The sequence below is a fragment of the Spermophilus citellus genome, assembly GCF_964194105.1.
Source record: "Spermophilus citellus genome assembly, chromosome: 13".
Classification (NCBI taxonomy): Eukaryota; Metazoa; Chordata; class Mammalia; order Rodentia; family Sciuridae; genus Spermophilus; species Spermophilus citellus.
The window spans coordinates 11585531-11601291 of NC_138193.1; the positions used below are offsets into that span (position 1 = coordinate 11585531).

Sequence of the window (15761 nt, forward strand, 5' to 3'; positions counted from 1 at the left end):
TGTTCTTGCACTGCATGAAGACACACAGCCTATCTGAAGCTCAAGTTTGAAAGCTCTTGCAAATTCTTCAGCATGAAGTGAACCATAAAAACCAATCTAATTAAAAGGTGAAATCAGGGCTGGGGATGTGGCTCAAGCCGTAGTGCGCTTGCCTGGCATGCACGGGGCACTGGGTTCGATTCTCAGCACCACATACAAACAAAGATGTTGTGTTCGCCGAAAACTACAAAATAAATATTAAAAAATTTTTAAAAAAAAGGTGAAATCACATAAACTACGTCATCAGACTGACCCTACTTTAATCCTGACTTTGGCTTTCACACCCTTTAGCTGTTTCGGCTTTTTTCTTTCTTACAAATAACAAATAAAAGAGTAACAATGATCTAAGTCTGGCACATAGGAAGCCCTCAATATGAAAGCTGCTGTACAACATGATGACATTAGAACTCCTTTCAAGTAATGTATATAATTTGAGGGTCCTGACCTGGACCCTTATAAAAATAGAGGTGGGGGGAGATGATATATAGACTATCATGTGGTAGCCCTAACTTTCAAAAAAAAAAAAAAAAAAAAAAAAAAAAACTGCTGACAGTGTACTAAGGACAGTGGCTAGGGATTACTCTATCAAGACATATCCTGGCATGGTATCTTCCAGCATACCTAGTAGTTGGTGGCTGCTCTTATTTTGAGATTTAAAAACTTTTTCAAAATAGGGGCTATCACTCAGCAGTAGGGCATCTACCTAGCATGCACATGGCCCTGGGTTTAATCCCTAGCAAAACACACACACACACACACACACACACACACTTTCTTTCTCTCTCTCTCAAAACACACACATACACACACACACATTCTCTCTCTCTCTCTCTCTCTCAAAACAGTATTTCTTTCTGGTTCTAATTCTTCAGTAGTAAAGCATGGTCCCATCTTACAACCTCAAAACAATATAAACAAATAGCTATGAAGGTTTACATAATAAATTCATTTTTTATATGTAAGATGCTCCTTTAATTCATCAAATGTGGAGTTAATTACAAAAAAATAATTTGGAAGATAGTGTCCAAAATCATGAAATCTGTATGCACTGTGTGACATACTGCCTGCAGCAGATAATTTTCTTCATAGCACTGGTAATTTGAAATTACCTTCTCTATTTGTTTACTTTATTGTCAATTCCCCCCTGTAACATATGCTCCTTGTGGACAGGAATCTTCCCTGTCTTGTTTTCATATCCTTTACACAAAGCAGATGTGCAGTAAGTATGTGTTGAATTAATTGACAACCTCAATGCATCACAGGCTCCCTCCTGGAGTCCACCTCTCTAGCACACATGGAATGCATGTGGCAGCAATACTTCCTTCCACACACATACCACTCATTTACTAAGATGACAGACACCAAAGCAAGATGAAGGGCGTTCAAATTCTAGCTCTGGCACTAGTTAGTTATGTGGACCCCAAGAAAGTTTCTTATTTTCACAGAGCCTCAGTTTCCTCATATGTAGAACAGGGATAACAACAGAGGGCTGTTGTGGAGACTAAATGAATTAAAACTTATAAATGACTGAGAAAAGTACCTTGAACAGAAAAAAAAATTATGTCAGCTATTACCAATGTTATTAGTATTAACATTACCATTTCTTATCCCAAAGCAGGAAGGAAGCAGCATCAGGTGAGGCTGCTCCACCCATAAAATTTTTCCAACTCACAATTCCTCCTAACAAATCTTTCTCTATTGCTCACCCTTCAGTAAGTTTTCATTTAAGAATGTCCTTAATGTACGGCAAGGAATAAGAATAGAAAATGAAAAAACAAAAATAGACTAAGGGAAATTCAACCCTCCATCTTTACAATCAATGTCACACCCCAGGGAGTGTCAGAACTAAAAGAGCTTTTCAGAAGTCTAATGACCATTTCATTTCCCACAGCAGTACACACAACCTAATGAAAGTAAACAGACTGGACCAATTCAAATAGTTAGCAGATAAAATTAACATCCCTAAACCCTCATTACACATCCTTCTGAACATATTACTTTTAAATTAATAAGAGTATGCAAATGACAATATTCTAGCCAACAAAATCATTACCCACAAATCTTTTAGTGAGGACCTTAAATAAATAAAACAGTGTTTCTGAGGCTTATGGCTTCATAGGTGACTTTACCAATAGAAAAAAGTAAAGTGTTGGTTCGAATGAGGTTTTTAAGGAACATGTGCCAAAGAGCTATTTCCTTAAAGTTCTACTAAGGTTTTAAGTAACAAATTATTATTCATTCAATGTCCCTGATATAAGTTTTTATAAATAGCATTAATTTTAGGCCGATTAATTTTGAGTACTGGAACCCTTTCAAAACCAATGTTCATTGTTGTATTCTATGCATAGTGTAAAGATCAGAAATACAAAAACAACAACAACAAAAAAAAGCCTGGAAATATCTGAATGCTTTAACATTGCATTCTATACTATAGTTTACTCCTGACAATCCTACCAAGTAATATAATCCCCATTTCAAAGAAAAACAAATCAGATTGGTGAAATGAAGTTAACTTTCCAAAATCACATGCAGCTACGAAAATGGCCAAAATTCAGATTCAGGTCCAGTCTTGTGAAAGTCTTATTCAAACAACATTTTTTTTTCTTTTTCTTTTTGGTACAGTGCTGGGAATCCAATCAAAACCAAAGTCTAGAGCATGGTAGGCAAGTGTTCCACCACTGCGCCACTCCCCAGCCCTTGCTCAACCTTAACAGGTGGCAATCCTAGAATGAGAAATTGGTTTCCAGGTGCAGGTTAACACTGAAAAGTCATGTGATCTTGGGCAACTCAACTCACCTCACTTAGCCTCATTTCCTCATTTGCAAAATGAGAGACTAAACTAGATGAAAACGAAGGTCCCTTATAAAACTGTTACATGATTCCACACACTAAAATCATTATCTCCAACACATAAAATCTGAAGATTTCTTCTGGTGACAATCACATTCATGTGTTCAGAAAACATTAGTGTATGGTTGTAAGTTTTCAAACAAATCCCTGTCACTTCAATTGTACATCTGTTACATATGCATATTCTCATTTCTTTTTGCAAGTTGTGCCAAAGTATTTGCCCACCCACCTGCCTTTTTTTTACAAACTTCAACGTGCCAAAGTCGTTAAGACCTGGATTTTATCCACATATTCTGGTTATCTTGTGGTTAACACAAGATAACCAGAACATCTCTTTTCCCTAACTGTCCCAATCCCACCAATAATACAGTGGTGCAATTACTGTCCACTATATATAAAGCGTTGTCTCACTTGAGCTTTCACAAAAATAAACAGATCCCCAGTCTATCTTCTAGAGATTATTATACTTCAGTAGGCCTACAATGTGGCCCATTTCATATTAAAAAGTAAATATTTAAGACGACTGTGTTAAATTAGCATGTGACTGAAAACATTTCAACATTCAGATGTACAAATACAAAAACATTTTACTTATTTGCCCAGTCAACTAATATTTATTGAGCATCTACAGTGTATTAGGTAAAGTTCCAGGCACAGGATACAGCAATCAACAAGATTCAAGTCTGTGCTCCAGGATATTTTATTTCATGGCCAGACAAAATAACAGGTCAGAAAAATAATATCAGTTCTGTTACAGATAAATGTAATAAAGAGAAATAAAGTTGGATTAGGGGTTAGAGAGCAACTAGAGAGCAATGGAAACCAATTTTGGATAAAGGCAGTCTGAAAAGGTCTCTTTAAAGAGGTATTTAGCACAGTCTGCATGATGAAGATCTGAAGAAACAAACGGAACAACAAACCAGGTGCAGCGGCCCATCCTGCAGTGGTTCAGGAGACTGAGGTGGTAGGATCCCAAGTGTGAGGCCAGCCTCAGCAACTTAGCAAAACCCTAAGCAATTTGACAAAGTCCTGTCTCAAAATTTAAATAAAAAGGGCTGATGATGTAACCAAGTGTTAAAGCATCCCTAGGCTCAATACTAGTTTATGAAGAAAAAGAAAAGCAAATTTAAGGTTCTGAGATTGGTTAAGAAAAGAATTTGGGGATACAGAAAAAGATACATTGAATCCCACCAAAAAGTGGCCATCATGCAGGAAACACACATGACCCCCAGAATGCAAAACAAGCAAATGGTAAGCAATCCAGACCACATCCTTGGCTCAAGTGTTTGCACCCAAAAAGTAATACGATGAGAGGGCAATGAGCATGCATAGGGAAAACTGCAACAGGCTCTAGCTACTGTACTTCCATAAATATTAACAGACCAGACCAATGGGAAGCTGCTTTTTGCTCAAGACGGTCCACTTTCTCTACTGCAAACACAGGTTTAAAATAAATGTTTCTAGCAGTGATGATATTAACATTTACATCTATGAACTGACTTAGGGAAAGAGGCAAAAACTGATTTAATCTGGGTGTTCATAGATGCACTGCATTACTAATTTACAGAAATTGGAAGAAAAGAATCTTTTCATCAGAGCAAAGTAAAAAGACAAATCCAGAAAATCAAAGTAAACCTAAGAATTTGCAAGTGAAAATGCAGGTTAAGGACTAGGACTAGAATGCCTCAACCCATTTATCCAAGACCCAGCTTAAAAATTCAGTTGCTTTATTGAAGGAGATTCACTAAGGCTCCCACAAGCAACTGCTTCCGTTTTCCTCTGTTCATCTCTATTCTAATTCACAGAGATTATTTATAAGTCACAAAATCCATGTTCTCTATCAACTACCTCTTTTCACACATCTTCCCACACAAGTAGCATCCAAAATATGTTTGCTTAGTCAATTAAAGTAGAATAAATGTGATGGAAGGTTTATTAATTGGAAAATTCAACATAGTAAAGATGCTAATTCTCCCCCAAATGAACTACAGTTTAATTTAATTACTATCAAACCCTAGCAAGGTACACAATAGAATTTTATCATTTATTCTAAAATACATATGGAAAGGCACAGGCCTTATAATAGCAAAAATAATCTTGACAAAAGAAGTAGTAACTGAGAGACATTGTTCTACACCATCATAAAGCTTACTTACAAGAGCAGTGTGGTACTGATAAAGTGGAACAGTGGAAACAGTGGAACAGAGTAGGAAACTCAGAAAAAGGTTCCACTCAGATATACCCAAATGATTTTTTAACAAAGGTACAAAAGTAATCAAGGGCTGGGGTTGTAGCTCAGTGGTAGAGAGCTTGCCTAGCATGTGTGAGGCACTGGGTTCGATTCTCAGCACCACATATAAATAAAATAAAGGTACGTTGACAACTAAAAAAGTATTTAAAAAGTAATTCAAGGGAGGAAGGATAGCCATTTCAACAAAGGGTTTTGAGTCAAGGGGACATTCATGGAGGGGAAAAAAAACCTAATCCAAATCTCAAAACAAATGTAAAACATAAAACTTAAAAAAGTTTTTACAAAAAACAAAAACAAACAAACAAAAAACTCCTGTGTGTGCACACACGCACACACCAGAGAAAAATCTTTAGAGTCTGGCACTAAGCTATGTTTTTAGATCTGAAAGCACAGTCTGTAAAAATGGATAAATTACACCTTGTAAAATAAAAAAAGTTCATGCTCTGCAAAAAATCATGTCAAGATGATGAAAGAGCTGGGTATGGTGGCACATCCCTATAATCCCAGAAGCTGGGGAGGCTGAGGCAGGAGGACCTTGAATTCAAAGCCAGTCTCAGCAAAAGCAAGGTGCTAAGCAACTCAGTGAGACCCTGTCTCTAAATAAAATACAAAATAGGGCAGGGGATGAGACTCAGTGGTCGAGTGGCCCTGACTTCAAATCCCCAGTAACCACCCCTCACAAAAAGATTATGAAACAAGCTATAGCATGGGGAACAGAATGTACATACCACATATATGACAAAGAAATATAAATTATGTATTATATAAATATAAATTATATAAATTAAAACCATGATGAGATATCACTGCACACCTACTAAAATAGATAAAATAAAAAACAATGCTGGCAAGGATGCAAAGAAAATGCATCACTCATACACTGCTGGTGGGAATATAAAACAGTAAACACTTCAGAAAAGTTTGTTATCTTACAAAAACTAAAGATGTCAAGTTTTACACAAACATTTATAGCACAAAACAAAACAAAAAACAGGAACTAACCCAGATGTCCTTTAATGGGCAAATGGTTAACACTGCCATAGAGTCATGCTATGGGATACAACTCAGCAATAGGAAGGAAAAAACAAGTTACACATCTAACAATTTTTATGAATCTCCAGAGACAAATGCTGAGTTAATTAAAAAAAAAAAAGGTCAATCCCAAAAGTTTACATACTATAGTTTCTATTTATATAACATCATTATATGTTGAACAAATGACAAATGACGAAATATAGAAATGGAGACCAGATTACTGGTTGTAATAAATTAAGATAATGACAAGCACAGAAAGGGAAGTGGGCATGGCTATAAAAGGGCAACATAAAATATTCTTCATTTTTTTTTTGTAATTGTAGATGGACAGCATTATTTATTTTTTTAATGCGGTGCTTAGGATTGAACCCAGTATCTCACATGTGCTAGGCAAGTACTCTACCACTGAGCTATAACCCAGCCACACATAAAGTACTCCTGATGGAAATATTGACTCTTCTCAATGTCAATTTCCTGGTTGTGACACTGTACTACTGCCTATTACCATTGGGGAAACTGGGTGAAGGGTTCACCGTATCTTTCTATATTTATTTCTCACATTTGCCTATGAATCTACCATATTTTTTTAAAGTTCAATTAATAAATAATCCTGTACCAAAGAAGCATATAAATCTATAATTATTTTTAAAAAGTCTTAAAAATAATTCTGTGACAAAGAAGTTAACCTTAATAAGGAACAAATGCTTTGAGGAGAAAAAAAAGAATGGGCTCGCAGAAGCAGAGGCAGAAGCAGAGGGATCTCCTAAGTTCAAGTTCAAAGCTAACTGGATTGGGAGTAAAAGGGCCTATGAAAAAGGCCTGGTGGCAGAATTAGGAGTTTTAAGGGAATCAAGAAAATTCAGAATATTAGTTAAGGTCTGTGAAGAGATGGCTAAGAATCAACAAAAATACAATGTCTTATCTTACTTCATCTTATGCATTACTCTTTTTACTTTCTAATTCACTACATAAAAGTTGCTAATTATTTCATAAATTAATTCTTAATAAAAAGAATTCTTATGAATTGTTAATTCTGTTTAAAAGTTGTGAAATATTCACTAAAACTGAAACTTTTTCTAAAAGGAAAGTTATTTTAAATCACAACTTGAGTATCACCATAAAATTCAGCACAAGTTTACCTACTGAATTATAACATAATATTTTTAAAAGGGATAAAGGAAAGGGAGAATAATGATGAATCCAAATAGAAAATATCTTACAAGTCACACAAAAATCAGTCATAAAGTAGAATCAGAATTCCAGTTTTCCAAACAAGAAAGTAATGACTGCAATATTTTTTCTTCCTTACACAAAGCATCTCCTTCCTCTTATGTGAATAAGGGTATCCCTCATGAATTGAGGACTTCTGTAACTGGCTCATGTGACGCATAATATTTTGTTTACTCATTTATTTATTATTTTTGGAACTAAACTGGAGCTGAAGCTGGCGCCTCACACATACTAGGCAAATACTGATCTACATCTCCAGTCTTTTTTGAGACCAGGTCTCTCTAAATTGCCCAGGCTGGCCTCAAACTTGTAATCCTCCCACCTCAAACTCCCAGGCAGCTGGAATTATAGGCACATGCCACCACGCCCACTGCTTTTATTATAATTTTAACTATTTTATGGTGCATATAATGAAAATCAATAAACCTCAAATTTGCCAATATTTTCAAGAAAAAAAGAAAATTCCTGAATGTGACTGAAACTTCCTGAAACTTCCCAAATTTGCACCAGCATAACAGTCTTAGATGAAACTCATTGTTAATGAAGCCTAACAAAACTCCTAATTATAACCAATACACACTACCCTTACTAAATGAAGCAAATGCATCAATTCATTAATACTTTAATTTAGCAAATTTAGATACAGTCACTGCAGAAGCATCAAGGATACAATAGGGATAAAAATATAGCTCTTGCTCTTGTCTAGTAAACAGGCAACTAAAGTAAGGCCTAATAATGGTAAGTAAGATACAGACACACAAGGAGCCACAGCTCCAGAAGAAACTATGAAATCACTTAAAGTATATGAAGACAATCAGATAACCAAGGGAAAAAGATACAGGTATCAGCCAACTGAAAAGCAGAGAGGGGAAAATAAAACACATGAACAAAACTATTTTCAGCCATTCACTTAAAATTAAAAAAAAATATTTATTCATATTCTCTCTCTCTCTCTCTCTCTCTCTCTCTCTCTCCAGTGATCGTAAGATGACAATTCCCTAAGAAAATGAAGAAAAAACTTGAGGAATAAAACCTGATAATTAATAGCCAAGTGCTACCTGACTTTACAGATTGGAAAAAGATAAATCTAAACCAGCTATATGGTAGCCAAAAGAGAAGCTGCTTGGTGCCAGTAAAATCAATAGAAATTCATGAAATACAGGTACTTGGCACTTCCAAAAGTAGTTGTGTGAATAAGTCTTAAAACAGGAAATTGATGGCTTAAACTACTTAAGGGGCAAATTAGAACTCCCAGATTTCTTCCCCCACTCACAAAGACTACCAAACTCCTCCAGATACCAGTCTCAATAACAATAGAAACAGATGATAGGAAAGGAGATGAAAAAAGATAGAGAGATTAAGTGAAATTTTACTTCCTAAACCCTAAGAATTCTGGTACTTTCCTCTCCGCTCTTGACAACCAAAATGTTGGCAGGTAGGTTTATACATTTCTCCTGGCAAGAGAACAAGAGATTCTTCTCTGGGAAATCATAGACTCAAAGAGGGTCAATGAATAATCACATTTGGAGATTTCCCAAGGAAATCGGTCCTGTCAGACTCCCCTATATGCACCTTGCAGTTGTCAAGCCCACCCATATGCAATGAGTTCCCAGTCTGCTGTTTAAGCAAGACACCTACTATTCTTTACTTTAAACCTCATTTAACTATGTACTTTGATAAAATTAAAGGTGGGATGGAAAGGGGTAGAGAAGGAGTAATATCTAAATAAGGACTTTTTTTAATCATTTAAAAATAATTTTCATATACATGACAAATAATTAAAAGAAGAAAATTTGAAAAAAAATATATTCTCAAGCCTAAGAAAGTACATGTCAAAATAGGTACCAAACAATAAAAAGTACTCAACCTGTATATCCATTAACATAGATGGCAACTCCACTAAAAATAGTAGATGATGTCCCATCCTTCTGTAAAGCAGCATCTGTTCGAAACTGTTCCTCCAATTTTTGGACCTTGGCAGCCATATACCCACCCTAGAATTATAGAAAGATAAAACAATTACAAAGGTTATATTTTCTCCAAAATTTAAGAAACTTAAATTTTAAAAATAATAAGACAACCTTATTCTGTGCTAGTTACTAGGATAAAATGATGACATCCTAAACCTGAACCACACAGCAAGGTAAAAAACAGGTAGATCAAATAAAACTCTTCCCTCTGTCAACTCAATTTTAATATCAATAACCTTATTACACTCTTATGATATTACTTTTAAAAGGAAAAAGTCAACCATAATAAATTTAATGTCATAAAATTTTTTGTGACATTAAATTTATCATATTTATACTGTTCTTATTTACATATACAATTGATTGAGTTACACCAAAGTTTAAAACAATCATATATTTAACAAGTGGTCTAAGAGCAAATTTTTAGAGTGCCTTCTACTATTTCTATATAAGAAGCATAAGATGAATCAATTAAACAAACCAGCAGCCCTCTACACATGGGAATTAAGAATACAATGAATGATTCCATGGCTAAATTCTGGATCTAAGTAATCTACTTGACAGTAGCACTAATTCCACTAGGTAACTTCAACCTCAGAAAAATATCAAAAGCTATCACTTAAAACACAGTGATTTAAAATTTATGCCTTAAGCCACATTATAAGCTAAAAGAATGAAAAATATTTTTATTCTTTAAAACACACCCATTTTTCCCAGCCATCATTTTCAGCTCGCTTCCTCCATCCACCTCGCCTCATGGTGGAGCTTCTGTATTGAGGGGGGAGAAAAAAAACATCAATTTTATAACACAATGTACTCCTAATTATCATTTTATTTCAGTATTAAGAAAAATAAAAAATTAAAATAAATTCAAATACTCAATTAATCCAATACCTAGTAAATTTTTTCCAAAATATATTATTCTTAGACTGCTTTACAAGTGAAATTTGTCCCTAAAACACCCTCCTAGAGTTTAACTAGTGTAAATTTCAATTTTTATAGATAAATTTTTATGCATTCCTGAATAGGTATCTTAATGTTCACTCATATAAAAACATCATCATATGCAACAAACATGGCCACACTTATTAACTTGTTACCATTAATTAATAAAACATTTCCTTTCATCAACCATCGTGTAACAGCTTCAACTCCTGTCTTTGTTGTTACATAGTGGATACTTACAATTGTGCTCACAGTGTAATTCACCAATCTACAAAAAGCCCTAAAAGAAGTCAATTAAAACAATACGTCATAGAGGACATGATGCAGAAAGATGATCATGTATAATAATTGAGTACATCTGGCATTCTCCTTAAGGCAACACTTAGCCAGCCAACTATACTGTAAAAACCACCAAGATGACCAAATGATGGCCATCACAAGTGTTAGGCAGGCTTGATGTCTTGCAAGACACAAAATTATTTATGTCAAAATGGCACTAAATACAACTCCCTGTAAGGTCAAATCTTTTAACTGAAATGGCCACACTGCATTAACCTTCACAAATTTAATATAACTTCTATTTAGGATTTTCTTCTAGTCACTGCATAGGTTTGTATCAATGGGTTACTATATGAAGCCTTAAACATTATCAAAGTGAGGCTCAGTTGATAGCACGTACAGAGGCCTGAGTTCAATCCTCAGCACCACAAAAAGTGCGTCAATTAATTAAAAAAATTGAGGACTTTTAAAAATTGTTTTAAAAAATTATCAAAGTCATCAAATGAGCTTTGTTATGATTAATGAGAATTTTTTACTTAACACCACTTTAAAACACGATGAGAAAGACAAAGCATTTTCTTTCAAATACTCTTGTTCTTGGTATACTGTGGGGTTTAGTTTCTCTTTACTGGCACACAGAAATAATTCTCACAGAGTTAAGTCCCAGCAGAGGATAATATAAATGTTTTAGGGGCATATGCAAAATGCTCTGAAAATAGAAGGTAAACTGATTAACTCTTTGGAGAGAACTTTAAAAGTTTGCTATACGCAGGAGCATTGAAACCTGATGTGTTCAATATCAAGTCCCAGAAGTGCCATATTTTCTGTTAAATATTTCTTCTTTGCCTAGGCTCCCCCAACAAAGTCTTCACCCCTTATTTTAAGGGAGTTTAAGAAATGTTTTAAAACATTTCTTAACTTCACATAAACTCTGAATCCATATGCCTAGTCTTACAAGTCAAGAGCTTGGGAGTTCTGGCCAAGGATGCAAACTCACAATAATAAAACTATTAAACTACTAATTTTAAAGGTAAATCAAATAACAAAATATATTTTAAAAGCTTAATCCATTTGCTCAATCATTTAAGTGTCCCACTTATTAAGTTCTACTATAGTCCCACTACAAAAGGCCAATAAGAGGGCTGGGTTTAGCTCAGTGATGGAGCGCTTGCCTTACACGTATGAGGCACTAGGTTAGATCCTCAGGACTATATAAAAATAAATAAATAAAACAAAGGTATTGAGTCCATTTACAACAAAAATATATACTTTTTTAAAAAGCCAATAAGAAAATCCTTACTGATGGTTTTAGAATAGACAAGTATAAAACAAAGCTGAATGCAGAACTTTATATATAAATTGTTTTTTAAAAACTTGCCTCCAGATAACACACCTTCAACGCTAACGAGAACCACACAATAGATGGAAATTAATGGCAAATCATCCAGAGAGCTGCTTATATAATGTAAAATCAGGAAGGAGCAAATGTAAAACCCTGTCTTAACTGGGCATGATGGTGCACACCTGTAATCTCAGTGAATAGGCAGGCTGAGACAGAATTGCAAGTTTGGGGCCAGTCTCAGCAATTTAGTTTCAAAAAATAAATAAATAAAAAGTTTGAGGATTTTGGCTCACTGGTAGAGAGCCCCTGGTTTTAACTACCAGTACCCCAAAAACAAATAAATAAAAAGTGCCTATTCTTAGAAACTGTAATGTGTCAAGATGTAAAAGGCCTAAGTTCCTGCAAGCCAGTAAGGACCATCACAAGAAGAAAGTGGCTCTGCCAATGTCCCTATAGATAAATTCAGGGAAACGTTCTTCCCTCTAGGTGACTGATTTGATTCTTCAAATTAGACATTTCCCTAAAAGGGAGTAAGGCAATCAATCAGCATACTACTTGACAGAAATATGCCTCAGAAATAATGTGCTCCCTGTTTTTATTCTTGGTTTCAAGCAATGTTTTGAATTATGCCTTATTTACTAAATCTGCTCATTGAGAGGCAACCTCTTAGTATTGACAACTAACCAATTATCAAGATTAGACTTGTAAATAAATATCACATTCTTGTTTTCTGAGCCAACTCTTGCAGACTGGGTTCCCAAGCCAATTTCACAATGCTTGATGACCCTGGGGCAAGCGTTAAAGGATTCTAAACCTGTATTGTGCAACCTAAATAACCTACCATCTTCTCCTGATCCAGCAACATTAATAGATAACGCAGTTATGGATCTCCAAAAATTTGTTTAAAAATGGAAAATGAGTGAATTCATATATGTAATAGTACTCTTATTCCTAGCATATGGAGTATGTTCTCAATAAACATTAGCTACTATTCTAGGAATATACCTTACTAGTTCAGAGTGAAAATCAAATTTTGAGACTACATATTTGAAAACTATGAAGTATATAACAGTTTATTTAAATGAACATCCATGATCTATCTACAACAAAAAGCAAAGATTACTGACACAAGATCTGGGTTCAAACCCCAGTTCAAAGGACTACCTAGCTACGACACAGGGTAAGTCTAAAGCATTTGGCGTGACATCAGCACTCAGAAGAATCCCTTAGGTGGCCATATATGAATGTAAAGTGGATGTGGCGGAAAGAAACAGCAAGCAAGAAAGATTCTACTCCCTAAACCCTTTAATTTAAGTAGACTTTTCTTTTTTTTTTTTTTTTTTTATGTTTTGGAAATCTGCCCAGGTAAGGCCAATTTTAAGGCAAATGGTAGAGCAGCTGTGTCTATAAGAGCCAAGGATTTGAAATGCCTACAATGCAAGACTTCCTGACTTCTATTCTTTTAACAGGGATGTCCAAACTATAGGAAGTTTCTCATTAAGGACCGGATTATTTAAAATATAACAAGATTATTTATGTTTGCATTTTACCTAACTTTAGTTCATCGTTTGCTAGAGCACATTCTGTACATTTCAAGAGGCTGGTCAAATCCCACTAAAAAGACTATCATTCTGCCTTCTTTACTATGGCTACTGATGGATTTTAACATATACCAAGGAAATAAAGTTCATCATAAGGAGCAATCACTTTCATGCAAAAATGATGTTTTATGTATTTACAAAAGAATTATTAACACTTTAAGTACAAACAGTTCATCAGAAACAAGTAAAACTCACCCCATTTAGAGAGAAAATGCCCAAATATTCACCAGTATTAATCTGTTGGTCACATATTTGAAACTCTAAAGTCTACTGAATATTAAGATTAATGAAACCGCCTTTAAATTGTTTTTAATCAGTGTCATTACTATGGTCATCTATAAATGTATGGTGTTATCTTACCTTCATTTAATAGTTACATAAGACATATTTACTCTATGAAATTAATATGCAAATATGCAATGAATGAATGAAATGTGAACATTTTAAGTTGTGTAGCACAATTCATGAATGTGACAAGGACAGCAGCCTGTGGTTACTATCCTACTTTAGGCAAAGTTGAAATAAAATAAGCTTGCCTTTGGCTCTCTTCCATCTCTCAACATCTTTCTTTTTTTCCTCAATGTTTATCTTAATTGGTTAGCTGTCAGTTCTCTGCCAATGTATTTACTGAACTGACTTAAGGTATGATGTCCCATGGACATCTATGTTTAAAAGGACTTCTGCATGACCATTCAATGAGAAAAGGACAATCTTTTCAATAAATGTGGTAGGAAAACTGGATATCACATGCAAAGGAAGTTGAACCCTTACCTTATACCATATACAAAATTAATTCCGAATGGATCAAAAACCTTAACATAAGAGCTAAAATTATAAAACTCTTAGAACTAAGAAAACATTGATTTCTTGGCTATGACACCAAAAGCACAGGCAACAACAAAAAGTAGATAAATTGGACCCCATTAAAAATTTAAAACTTCTCTGTACATCAGAAGACCCAACAGGGGATCTGAGTGTGCTCAGTGATAGTGAGCACTGGCAAGTTTCTGGGTCAATTTCTGGCATCACAAAAAGGATGGCAGAGGACAGAACAGTAAAAGGAAATGCTACAAAATGGGAGAAAATATATGCAAATTTTATATCTGATAAGGGGTTGTATTTTTTTTTAAAAAATCTCTACAACATCAAAACTACACACATTGCCAATAAGCACTTGAAAGGATGTTCAACATAACTAATCATTATGCAAATTGAAAGCACAATGAATAGGATAGCTGCTATTAAAAAAAAAAAAGGAAAAGTATTGCCAAGGATGGAAAGGCACTGGGACCCCTTGTGCACTACTGGTGAAAATAAAATATGGTGCAGCTTCTATAGAAAATACTACAGCAGCACAGTATGGTGGCACATGTCTACCATCCCAGTTACACAGGAAGCCGAAACAGGAAAATCAAAAGTTTAAGGCCAGCCTGAACAACTCAGAAAGTTTCTGTCTCAAAATAATAATTTTTTTAAAAAAGTACTGAGGATGTAGCTTAGTGACAGAGCACCTGGGAATTCAATCCCGGAGGGAAAGAAGGAGGGAAGGAAGGAAGGAAACGAAATAGTACAGAAGTTGTTGAAAAATTAGGAATGGACTTATCATGATTATGAAATTTTACTTCTGAATATAGGCCCTAAAATAAAGTGTGAACACAAGCACATATTTATTTATTTCTAGTCCACATTCACACCTTAATTATTAACAAGAGCCAAAAGGCAGGAAAACTGAAGTGTCTGTTGATGGGAGAAATGGATAAGGAAAATGTAGCATATATCTAAAATGAAATATTTGGTCTTAAAAAGGAAGGAAATTCCAACACATGCTACAACATGAATGAACCATGAAGACGTAAGTCTAAGTGAAACAAGCCATTGTAAAAAGACAAATATGTATGACTCTCTTCATGAGTTACTTTAAGCAGATAAATTCAGAGACAAAGTAGAATGGTGGTTGTAGGGAAGAGTTATTGTTCAATGGGTTAAGTTTCAGGCAAGGTGAAAGGGTTCTGATGATGAATTGTGGTGATGGTTGTAGGATAATGTGAATGTAACTAATCCACTAAAACGTACACTTAAAAACAGTTAAAACGGGGCTGGGGATGTGGCTTAGCAGTAGAGCGCTCACCCAGCATGTGCAAGACCCTGGGTTTGATCCTCTGTACCACATAAAAATAAAGGTATTGTGTCCAACTACAACTAAAAAATAAAACATTAAA

The 15761-nt window shown here is 34.8% G+C and overlaps 1 protein-coding gene across 5 annotated transcripts in view; it reads right to left on the reverse strand.

Moving 5' to 3' along the window:
• The window catches only part of REV1 (REV1 DNA directed polymerase), a 78442-nt gene that overhangs the window by 45677 nt on the left and 17004 nt on the right, over nucleotides 1–15761 (reverse strand). For 4 of the 5 annotated variants that reach the window (XM_081264995.1, XM_081264994.1, XM_081264996.1 and 1 more), the window contains 2 exons: nucleotides 10080–10143; nucleotides 9273–9399 (listed from right to left, as the gene is read on the reverse strand). The exons of the other annotated variant lie outside the window; for it this stretch is intronic. In XM_081264995.1, the coding sequence (XP_081121121.1) occupies nucleotides 9273–9399; nucleotides 10080–10133 (181 nt within the window). In that variant the 5' untranslated portion in view covers nucleotides 10134–10143. The remainder of the gene's footprint in view (nucleotides 1–9272; nucleotides 9400–10079; nucleotides 10144–15761) is intronic. 5 annotated transcript variants of the gene reach the window in all.